This window comes from Phycodurus eques, chromosome 17, assembly GCF_024500275.1.
Source record: "Phycodurus eques isolate BA_2022a chromosome 17, UOR_Pequ_1.1, whole genome shotgun sequence".
Lineage (NCBI taxonomy): Eukaryota > Metazoa > Chordata > Actinopteri > Syngnathiformes > Syngnathidae > Phycodurus > Phycodurus eques.
The window spans coordinates 10,883,591-10,896,151 of NC_084541.1; the positions used below are offsets into that span (position 1 = coordinate 10,883,591).

The window sequence follows — 12,561 nt, forward strand, 5'->3', positions numbered from 1 at the left end:
GCCGCTGATATCATGCTAAAAGGGAATCCCCCACACCTTCTGTAGCTACAGAGTTAATTTAAGTCACAATAGCAGGGCAGCTCTTTGGCAGCAATCCTTAAATTATATTAATGGTACTGACACAACAAACAGACTTTTCAAAAATTGTCCATTCATACGCAAGTAATGGAGTTATGGTGGTTTGTAACCCTTTTAGGTAGGAAAAGCCCCTTCTTTCATTACTCTGGCTACTCCGGAAAGAACATACAGCAGAACCACTGTTCTGCTTACACTTACGTTGCCTGCTTTCATGACCATCTCATGAATATGGAAGCACAGAAAGCATTAATATTTCAGTGTATCAGACAACATTCTTTTTGTTTATCACGTTTAAATAAGTCATGCTGTCTTACATCTCAGAGGGTAACTCCTGATATAAACTCCATTTGAATGTTTTCATCTTTACACGCTCCAGTACAAGTAATTAGCATAGACTGTATTTTCGTATCCGTCCAAGTCCAACTACTACATTAAATCCCTATTTCAGAGCTGTTGTTACTTGATGAAACTAAAATTCCTTGATCAACTTTTGGGCAAATTAATGATGAATTAATCGATTTGCATTGGATGGGAGAATCCCTCTTGGAATGTTCTTTTGTAGACTGCTACTAAAACTTCTCACAGTAGATGTTATATTCTTCACTTCATCTTCTTTCGACCACTAGCGAGTTGAGATTGAATTAATAGCGCCTCTGCTGCTTTCAACCAAGTAGTGCACCACATTATGTCTCACTTAATTCAAGACAAAAATCAAATAACTATACCACAGCCTGTTACAGTGTTTATCGTTTTTACTGTATTCATGCGAATCATGCTCCTCACCTGTCGAGAAGACGACGTTCTTGGAGATGAGCTTGTGATCGACAATGGAGAACTGTGGCAACTCAATCTTGTCCACACCTGTCACAGCATTGTTGCCTCCTCGCCAGTAGAACTCAATGTCGTCTGTTGTGTAACCATCTGTGATGGAATACAAAGTAGGTTAGGTAATACCTGACTGGTAGTACCTGACTGCTACAATAGCTGGAGCGTAATATGTTCCATTATACTCCATTCGAGGCTGTTGGAAAATTGGAAATATCCCACTTTCACAGTTTAAAGGTTCCAATTTCACAGCATTCTAAACAAAAAGTGGAAGTAAGGAAGTATTTATTGAGTTCAGTGCCAATGTTATCACGATTTAGCAGCCATACGTGCCTGTAAAGTAGTTAATATGGTAACAACATCCATCCATCCATTTTCTGTACCGCTTATCCTCACTAGGGTCAAGGCGTACTGGAGCCAATCCCAGCTATCTTCGGGGGAGAGGTGGGGTACACCCTGAACTGGTCGCCAGCCAATTGCAGGGCACATGTAATCAAACAACCATTCACACTCACATTTACACCTATGGGCAATTGAGAGTTTCCAATTAACCTCTCATGCATTTTTTTGGGTTGTGGGAGGAAACTGGAGTACCCGGAGAAAACCCACGCAGGCATGGGGAGAACATGCTAACTCCACACAGGCGGGGCCGGGATTTGAACCCCGATCCTCAGAACTGTGAGGCAGATGTGGTAGAAACATCCATCCATCCATTTTCTGAGCCGCTTCTCCTCACTAGGGTCGCGGGCGTGCTGGAGCCTATGCCAGCTGTCATCGGGCAGGAGGCGGGGTACACCCTGAACTGGTTGCCAGCCAATCACAGGGCACATACAAACAAACAACCATTCGCACTCACATTCACACCTACGGGCAATTTAGAGTCTCCAATTAATGCATGTTTTTGGGATGTGGGAGTAAACCGGAGTGCCCGGAGAAAACCCACGCAGGCACAGGGAGAACATGCAAACTCCACACAGGCGGGACCGGGGATTGAACCCTGGTCCTCAGAACTGTGAGGCTGACGCTCTAATTGTAGAAACATATTTATACAATTTTGTTGCCATGAGTGACTGCCAAGTTTGAGAAAATAACCTGCTGTTAGCATTCTGAGCTCTCAGCTTGCTTAGCATATTTTGCATAAGAGCGAGCCAATGTTATTATCACTAAGATAATCTTTAATGAAGGTGACACCATTAGAATATATACATCAACCCAAATGATTATGTTGTGGCGCAATAAAAATGTTTTTTTCCGACTCAAACATTTCCCACAGTTTAACAGTTTATGTACAGTTTTGTAGGACATAGCATTATGCTCTCAACTCCAGTATATTTATTAAAGAAGAAGAATCACCTTTTTTATTGCCATGCCCGCCTGTGTGGAGTTTGCATGTGTGGAGTTTGCATGTTCTCCCTGTGCTTGCGTGGGTTTTCTCCAGGCACTCCGGTTTCCTCCCAAAAACATGCATGGTAGGTTAATTGACAACTCTAGATTGCCCGTAGTTGTGAATGTGAGTGCAAATGGTTGTTTGTTTGTATGTGCCCTGTGATTGGCTGACAACCAGTTCAGGGTGTACCCCGCCTCCTGCCCGATGATAGCTGGGATAGGCTCCAGTACGCCCGCGACCCTAGTGAGGAGAAGTGGCTCAGAAAATGGATGGCTGGATGGATTTTGTGGTTTCACGCTCATTTTATCAAAATTGATTCAATTCAAGATGTTTTTAGGATAGTGAATCACCACAGCCGGAAAGTATTTTTTGTGAACTTAAATAATCCATTAGCACTGTTAGCTTTACATGTGTTCGCTGATTTTGAACATCCACCTTTGAGCCTTCCTTGAACAAAGCTTGTGCTAATGCCTTGATGCTACATTTTAACTGAATTATGGAAAAGCCCAACTATAAATAATGAAATAATGTTAAACATACAACATTATTTATGTATAGTAGCCGAGGAAACCCCTTTACTGTATATATACGGTATATTGGACTAAACCTATGAGTCATCCTATTATGTTGTGTCCCAAGTGCAACTAAATTATTAACATTCGGAGAAAGAATTATTAAATAACCAAGCAAGGCATCCATTTTCATCTCTAGAAGCGAGTAAAATCCTTGAAAGGGACAAGAGTCTATTAATATTTATCTGAACCAAAGTTATTCCCTCTTTTGCTTTCGTTTTGGTCAAATCAGTGGAGACATGGGCAGCAAAATGGGCAATGGATACGAGCAATAAATCATTGAGTAACATGTTACTCTAGTTCCATCTGAGGACAAATGCTACTTTAAAGAGGAAAGATAAAACACTTTAGACCATAAAGTTGGCTCTTACATGATAGATTGCATGCTGAGGGTTCTTTATTATTGAAACCCTGCAGAGGTTACATGCAATTCAATTAAAACCTATTTACATACACTCACCCAGCAATGCAATTTATACAACGGCTATTCAATTAGTCCTCCTCCTACGAAGATTATAAGGAAGGTTCTCCAGATTGAGAATCAGCAAGACTTGCAAAGCACTTCTTTGTAGAAAAAAAAAAGAATATTATATTGGAGTGCATCATAAAACTGTTTAAAATGGATGCTGAGTATGGCAACATGCAACTACTGTACATGACAGATTATATGGCTGCGTGTTTGGGGATTTGCATGTCAGTTAAATGATATTGTTATTTCATGCTGACTTGTTTTATGGTATTTTCCGTGTGTGTTGCTATGCTGAATGATGAAAAATGTTGCGATTCAGCAGCTAGGAAATATGCATGACTGTTCACATGTACATGTGATTGTAATTGTGACATGCAGGCCTAACAGAAAAAAAATTACGACCAAGCTCGCATATCGTCCTTTTCTACACCATTCTTTCGATCTGAGACAGCCTTTTCTCCTAATTACCTCCACCAAGAAAGAAACCAAGCCTAATGTGCAACAGTGGTGGCTGATCAAGGCCTTCTTTGCTAGCCTCAACATTATCAGATGCACTGACCTACATTTAACAACCTAAATTCTAATATTTATTCCATAACATTTTATTTTCCATTCCCAACAGTCTATTCTATTTTTTAGGGTTTCTTTTGGCTGCACTGCTTCTAGTAGGTGTCTGTGAATGCAGAGCTGCCAACCTATAAAAATTCACTTCCAGAACAATTTGTCCAAATTTTTCAGAATTTCCATCCATCCATCCATTTTCTGTACCACTTATCCTCACTAGCGTCGTGGGCGTGCTGGAGCCTATCCCAGCTGTCTTTTCAAAATTTTGTCAAGAACATTCCCGTGCGACAATCATCGTTAATAAATGATGGCTTCAATATTTGTCATTTTAATGTTTTTATTTCATCAACCTTGTTATGGCGGACGCAGTTGCGGCCTGACTCAAATTACCAGTATATGAGGTTTTGTTCTTCCATCATCAAAAATATCTGCGTCTATGGATTAATTCACCTTTGCCAATTCTGTTTTCAACCGTGATACCAAAAAAAATAAAAAAAAATAAACAAGTCTATTAAAGCAGCTTAATCAGACCTCAAATGTCAAAATTAAAACTCAGCACTCTATTTTGCAAACAAACAAATAACATTGCTGAGAGACTGAACGTATGTACAATAGTTTTGGTTTCTATTTTGTGCAATGTACTTGTACGCATAAATGCAACAACATAAACTCATTATGATTCAGTTAATGGTTTAGACTGCAACATGTCAGAAAATAGGGAACATTTCAGGTAACTGTTTTCCAAAGGAAAGGAAAAATGTAAATTTGTTATTTTGATGAAATGCAAAGTTAATAATTCTTCTTTATTAGAAAATAGATATAATAATGAATATTTAATTCTGAGGATTTGGACAGTTTTATGTCAAATAAGGTCTGTAAACAGCTCATCCATTATCAAAAATTGTTATTGATTAATTTGATAATCGATTAGTTAGTTAGTCAATTAATCATTTAATTGTTGCACCTCTAGACTTGACTGCTCGCATTTTACGATTGAGTTGTTGTTGTCAGTTGCTAAAGATGGAATCTGTTTCAAACAGAAAACTCAAAGAAAGAATTCAACCGATCACTGTACATTATTACCGCGCTATTCGCAGGGTATAAGGACCAAGCCCTGCTGTGAGTAGTGAATATTGACTAAAAAGGTTTAGAATTACCCATAGATGTCACAAGGTGATAGAAAAGCACTTCTTTCGTCTAAATGAGGCTTCTCAATTCACTTCAACCTAGTTCCTTGCCACCAAGATGCCACAAGATGGCGCCAAAGTATTATTTCTATTGCTTTGGCCTGAGGACAAAAACATTTGTTTTTTTTGTGAATAACGGACGATAGGTCCCCGAAAAACAAATATGTGAAAAAATTAATCTGCAAATGCGGAGTCGCGAATATGCGAGGGTTCACTGTACATCCGGGCCGGAAACGCTCATCGTACCTTCTTGTATACTACATAACTGAAAACGCCTGACGAGACTTGAAACGAAAGCAGCCCAAATTGAAAAGTGAGCTGGACGACTTTGCAGTGCTTGCACGGCTTTAGTTCGTTGGCAGGATTATGCAAAAACTAAATTATTGATTTCCATTAACCTTTGTTGAAAGGTGGAACAGCTGCATAGCAAGAAGTTTTTGCTACTAAGAAACTAAGTTTTTGCAGCTGCTTGAAGCAAGAGCAAATTAGTTATTCCCGTTTGCTTTTACATTTTCCTTTGTTGAGGATCTGTATAAAGTTGGTGGTTCATTTTTCTATTTCTTGTGTTTTTTTACAATTTCATTATAATGCTGTTTGTCCCCACCCTAAATTTGGTACAACTTCGTATTGACTACATCAAGAGTAAAGCACCTCACCTCTGTTCCAGTTATTTTCTGTTTGTAGTAATGAAACTTTTGGTGTGAATAGTGTTTCTTTCATGACCCCCTTGAGACTTGGCAGGGATCCTTTATACATTTTATTAAAAATGAACACACTTTCACTTTTATACAATACATATATATCAATGTGAATAAGGAAGATTCTTAGCCAGACCAAAATCTTTCCCCCTTGGCTGATGCCTGCATTCTGCCGAGTGAGTTTTTAGTTAAGTTACAAATACATGGTCATTTGTCTCTCCATCTACCTTGCTACCTCACCACAGTTCCCTCCATCCTGCCTGCTCTCCTTAATTAAATCTTGACTGACCTATTTAGTTGGAATGAATTATTAAACCTGACTCTTCGTTGGTGGCTTTGAACACTCGCACTCGGAGACATCTCTTGTTCCCTTGATGAAAGTCGCGCTTGGTGCTTGCTCCATTCAGTCGTACCCCCACAATGCATTTCCATTTCATGTGCAGTACAGTTTCTGTTCATCTGCATCTCAAAGGTTATTAAAAAGGAAGGATAGTTGTATCAGTGTGTTCCAGCACGAAATAAGGATCCTCCATTTTCCAATGCCCATAAATTGTAATTTAGGCAGATCATTAAATTGGATTAAAAGGTTAGGGCCTACCAAAAGAACCACAATTCCACAGTAACTACTTGGTTATCCTCTTTCTTGTTGAATGAATATGATATGTATCCCAATTAAAATTCACTTCTGAAAATGTACTGTAATTGAATGCTGAGAAATGCCGATGAATAGGCGGCATGCTTAAAAAAAAATGGAGACTACAATGTTGCTGTTTGTGGGGTAACCCTGCCACAAATAGCGAATATCAATGAGCAATTGACGTCCCCTTCAAAAAGGTTTAACTGCCTATGAATTCCACAAGACGGCGGCAAAGCCCTACTTCTCTTTTAGACAGGGCTATGACCTGTATAAATGAAGCTCCTCCTAATGGGATACGACATACTTCTCACTACACTAGTTTGAAGGTAGCATTAGTAGCACTACAGTATGTTATAGTACATAGGGCCGAATACAGAGATTCAAAAGGCTTTATAAAGTGCGCTTACTGCACTGTGTACCATGACAGATGACGATGTTATATTGCAATATGGAAATTTGTGCCCAGAAGTAGTTAAGAGTGAGATAAATAAAAAACTCACCTGTTCGAAACAATCCATGTTTTATGATTTTCACCTTTGAGAAATGACATATTTGAGTGCCATTTCTGTTTAGCATTTAGCAGCAATTCAGTGAAGTGCATGATATCAACAGAGTGAGTAAGTCATACAAATGAACAACAATAGGATGAATATGAAAGGGACCCCATAATGCCTAATTGGCAGAGACATTAACTTGTCCCATCAGGGAAAAAAAAATAAGTATTTCATGGTAGCACAAAAGGTCTGGTAGTCTGGAAGTGCTGGCGGGCCAAAATTAAATGAATTTTTTTGTGATTCCATCTGTGGAGATAACAATACAAGAGAAGAGCTATTTAACTGGGACTGTAGCATATCTCCCTTTCTGCATCTGACTCCAGGCTTTTTATCAGTCCAATAAAATTATGTCATCATTGATTTCTTTTAATGGTCAAAGAAGGTTGTCGACATGAAATAATGTAAAATACCGGCATCTGATGTATAAAACACTTTTAGCATAGGAAAGTAAGTATGATTTTTCTTCATTACTTTCAGTTTTCATACAGACCAGACAAACATCCATGTTAATATTGAGACTTGTGATTAAATATTCATTAATAACTTTTGATGACTAAAACATAATATGAAAGTGATTCAGGTCACAGGTGTGCCTCACACATTTGTTTATGTAATTGTAACAAACACAAGTGTAAAAATACGTAGGGGTTTTCACAGATATTTTGGTTAGATTCCAAATTGTGTGCTGACAACCATTTGACTTTAGCCCACTATCTAACATGTAATACTGTAAATGCCAAGTTTAGTTTTATTTTGTCCCTCAATACTGTACACTCTCTTGGCACAATGTGTTATTACTATTCATCTAAAGTTTGAAACATTCTTGTGCAAGTTCAAAGTCGTTTCAATAGACGGGAATTTGATGTGTAAATTGGGTTTCAAATGGTCCTTCATGCCTGGCTGCAGCTTTGGACTCTCTGAGACATTCATTTACCAGAAGTGAATGCACCCGTCTCAAGTGAAATCTGAGATGTTTAATAAACAGACAGTTTGCATTTCAGCTCAATGCATATGAAAACATGCATGAGCACACACAGCACCTGAACAACTAAGTGCCTTCTTTCTGGGCTGCCTCTGTGAGCTGAAGTGGCTCAACTTGAAGATTCTACGATTCTGTGATTCCGCACACATTAAAGTGACTTTAATGTAAAATCTGGGGTCCAATTAAAATGTCTCTTGTATTTCTGCAGCGTACGGAAAGGCTGTAGTTGGTTGCATGCCAGAGCAGCGACGGAAAATCTAAAGATAAGAAAATAAATGAATAAGATAGCAATAGAGCGATAGTGAGAAGTGGCCCCCTCCATATGATGTGGGTCTTTGGTGGAGAAATCACTGTTACTTGGTAGAAAAACCTAAATGAAATGATACTTTAATTTTGTCGGTAGAGCAGTCTTTCCCTGTTCAGAGAAATGACACGGATGTGTGTATTTCATGACTGTTTCAATGACCTCAAGTTTGTCTCCATTTGTGAATCGTCTTTGCCTGTCAGTGCACTTTACATCTTAAATTCCCCACTGCACCGAAGAGCCGTTTGTAGTCACATATGGGCTCGAGCTAATCAAAAAGACAAAGTGTAGTTTCTGGCGTTAAACGGATGAGTGACCGTACTGTGTTCGTGATTTATTGAAAAGGTTCACTGCTGCTGTACTCACAGAGTCAGTGTGACATCTTTTAACAGGAAACAGTTTCGTGTTGTAGTTAGGGCACCTGAATAACACCGTACAGTGGCGTCATATCACAGTGACCAAGAACTTAAGGGGTTAAAACACATTCTAATAATTAATGCAATGGTAGTTCCTTGCTCTGATTTAGAATCTGCTACGGGAAATACTACTACTACTAAGAGTCATGGATTACACATGCATCATTGACAAAAGAAGCAAGTACTGTAACAGAACAAACAATGTCGTGTGTTGGTTTAGCACCATTCAAAAGTTTTGGGTTACCTAGAAATGTAAATTTTTTTAATGAAAAACACTGACAATAATATTAAATTAAGCAGAAATGCAGTCTAGATATATAAGGTAAAAACAAATCAACTTACATCGCATCTCGCGCATACGGGGGAACCTTCAAATTAAAAAACATAATAATTAAAAAAGGGAGCTGTATGGAATTATTACCTGAAACAGAGTACCACGTGTAGTACCTTTTTGTTTCGCTCTCCTAATAGTAATTCATGTATTTATTATTCTTGTCTGACAGTGGAAAATTTTACTTACTAAAAATGATTAACGTTAAATTCATGTTTAATGATCATTTCACCCTGGAAGACAATGTTTGCATTTCCTATCATTTCCTATCAACCATAGACCTGACAAATATTGTGTTTGACCTAGTTCACAGTATTTCTGTTTTGGTTTCGCGTTAAACAAAAAGTGGTCTAACATTTGGAGGGGGAAAATGACTACTCACAACTCTCAATCTCCAATGTGCAGTTTTGCTCATCCAGTGGATACCTTCTGAGGTCCATCATACAAGCAGCAGTAGTGGTGATCCTGAAAAGACATACAAAAGAAAAAATATACCATTGAAGTTTGTTGTTTTCGAGGGAACTCTCTGATTACCTAAGGCTGGATATCCAATTGGTTCAAGTAACAATTTTCAATTGCACCATTCTAGTGTGTGTCATGGCAGCCTATTAAGAGAAAATAAACACACTGAATCGGATATCCACAGATCAGAAGCAGCCTCTTCCAACTGTGGATAAAAATCTGATCACATTGAATATCTGCCAATCGAAGCGCAACATAGACTGGATACACCCTGTCAATGCAAGTTTCACCGCACTGGAATAAAAATAACACAAATAAACTACAGCGGAAGCATAGAGCATTAAAAATAGCTTAAAAGAGGTACGTGAGGTGTGCCGATCATTAAATGAGGAAAAAAATAATAAATTGCAGACGGCTAACGGCGCAATGCCAGGGTTTACCCTTATTCAAATAAATGGAGGGAAAACTTCACCCATGCACGCCAACTAAGTCAATATGCAATGTTCCGTGGATGGTAACACAGTCATATCAGATATGTGTTACTTTAAATGTACACGTTGAAAAAATTATGTAGGCAAATGCAGGCATTACTAAATTGGAAATGGATCTGCAGTATAAATTCAACCTTAGACAGTAACTTGACCAACACAAATTATGACCCTTTGAAACTTGTTAAACCTTCGGTCATACTTACAATCACAATTCCAATGAAGTTGGGACGTTGTGTTAAACATAAATAAAAACAGAATACAATGATTTGCAAATTGTGTTCAACCTATATTTTATTGAATACACTACAAAGACAAGATATTTAATGTTCAAACTGATCAATTTGATTGTTTTTAGCAAATAATCATTAACTTAGAGTTTTATGGCTGCAACACGTTCCAAAAAAGCTGGGACAGGGTCATGTTTACCACTGTGTTACATCACCTTTTCTTTTAACAATATTCAACAAACGTTTTGGGAACTGAGGACACTAATTGTTGAAGATTTGTAGGTGGAATTATTTCCCATTATTGCTTGATGTACAGCTTCAGCTGTTCAACAGTACAGGGTGTCCATTGTCGTAGTTTACGCTTCATTATGCGCCACACATTTTCAGTGGGAGACAGGTCTGGACTGCAGGCAGGCCAGTCTAGTACCCGCACTCTTTTACTACAAAGCCACACTGTTTTAACACGTGCAGAATGTGGTTTGGCATTGTCTTGCTGAAATAAGCAGGGGCGTCCATGAAAAAGACGTTGCTTGGATGGCAGCATATGTTTCTCCAAAACCTGTATGTACCTTTCAGCATTAATGGTGCCTTCACAGATGTGTAAGTTACCCATGCCATTGGCACTAACACAGCCCCATACCATCACAGATGCTGGCTTTTCAACTTTGTGTCCATAACAGTCCGGATGGTTCTTTTCCTCTTTGGCCCGGAGGACAGAACGTCCACAATTTCCAAAAACAATTCAAAATGTGGACTTGTCGGACCACAGAACACTTTTCCACTTTGCATCAGTCCATCTTAGATGAGCTCGGGCCCAGAGAAGCCGGCGGTGTTTCTGGGTGTTGTTGATAAATGGCTTTTGCTTTGCATAGTAGAGTTTCAAGTTGCACTTATGGATGTAGCCTTGAACAGTATTTACTGACATTGTTTTTCTGAAGTGTTCCTGAGCCCATGTGGTGATATCCTTTACACATTGATGTCGGTTTTTGATGCAGTGCCCCCTGAGGGATCGAAGGTCATGGGCATTCAATGTTGGTTTTCGGCCTTGCCACTTACATGCAGTGATTTCTCCAGATTCTCTGAACCTTTTGATTATATTATGGACCGTAGATGATGAAGTCCCTAAATTTCTTGCAATTGTACGTTGAGGAACATTGTCCTTAAACAGTTCGACTATTTTCTCACGCACTTGTTCACAAAGAGGTGTACCCCCCACAACTTGGAATTGGGGTTGTAAATGTAATTTAAAAAGGACATCAATTTCAAATCCCTTTGGTGGTCTCTTGAGTCCTGTGTGATTAGAGTTAGACTGACTCACGGCCCACTGTAATTGACCATCAGCACTGCAGTGCAATGATCCAAAATGCCCTTGGGCCTCTGTATTAACTTTGCATTATGATAAAAAGGCATGAGGATTTTGGATGAAGTTGGTCTTTTGAATATCAAAAGTGAGTAGACTGTCAGTCAGTTTTATGACAACGCCGAAATAATAATGTCTCATGTCAATCTCAATGTAGGGATCTTGAAGAACCGATGGTACATCTATAATTTACCCTCTTAGTTGTGTTGACTAGTGAAGCCAGGAAGTATTGACATGTAAAGAAATACAAATATGTCTCTGTAAAACTGATCTGTATGTCACAAGTCTATAAGTGTACCTAATTTAGGTTTGTGTCCCACCGTTATAGATGGTTAGATTTTACGTTAGTACCGTATATTCACGACCATAGAGTGCGCCGTATTAAAAGGCGCAGTCTCAGTTATGGGGTCTATTTCTGTGTTAAACACATACATAAGGCGCACCGTATTATTGGGCGCAGGCATGGTATAACATACGCTAGCTTAAAACATACGCTAACATGCATGCACGCTAAAACAATGTTTTTAAAAAGGCAGCAGGAGCAAAACTGAGTTCGGTTGTACTTTATTGAAGTATTCAACAATGTACTCACTTTAATTTTTTATAAATCTTCATCCACAAATCCATCAAAGTCCTCATCTTCTGTATCCGAAATGAACAGCTGGGCAAGTTCTCCATCAAACACGTCATTCCCTCTCGTCATTGTCGAAGTCAGTCTCGTTGCCGTGCGGCTCCTCAGAAATTATGTCGGCTTTTACGAAAGCTCGAACAACAGTGCAAGCAAACACGTTATCCCAAGCATCCACAATCCATTCACAAACAAGCCCGGTGCTGCCTCCTAGTCTTAGTAAAGCTGTGTTCGCCATCTGTCATCCATGGCTCCCACGCCGCTCACTTCACTTTGAACACCCTGTTTACACGTATGTCCAGCGGTTCGTCAAGCCTCCCGGAATGATGGCAAGCTCCGAGTTATTGGACTCTGTCAAATGGTGACTTGAGACGCTTCTCCCGGCTGTT

The 12,561-nt window shown here is 39.1% G+C and overlaps 1 protein-coding gene across 1 annotated transcript in view; it reads right to left on the bottom strand.

Annotated features, from left to right (window-relative positions):
• LOC133416248 (gamma-aminobutyric acid receptor subunit beta-2) overlaps nucleotides 1-12,561 on the bottom strand; it is a 61,288-nt gene that overhangs the window by 14,519 nt on the left and 34,208 nt on the right. Inside the window, exons 5-6 of the mRNA XM_061703028.1 lie at nucleotides 9,387-9,469; nucleotides 862-999 (exon numbers count right to left, since the gene is read on the bottom strand). Of these exons, the coding sequence (XP_061559012.1) occupies nucleotides 862-999; nucleotides 9,387-9,469 (221 nt within the window). The remainder of the gene's footprint in view (nucleotides 1-861; nucleotides 1,000-9,386; nucleotides 9,470-12,561) is intronic.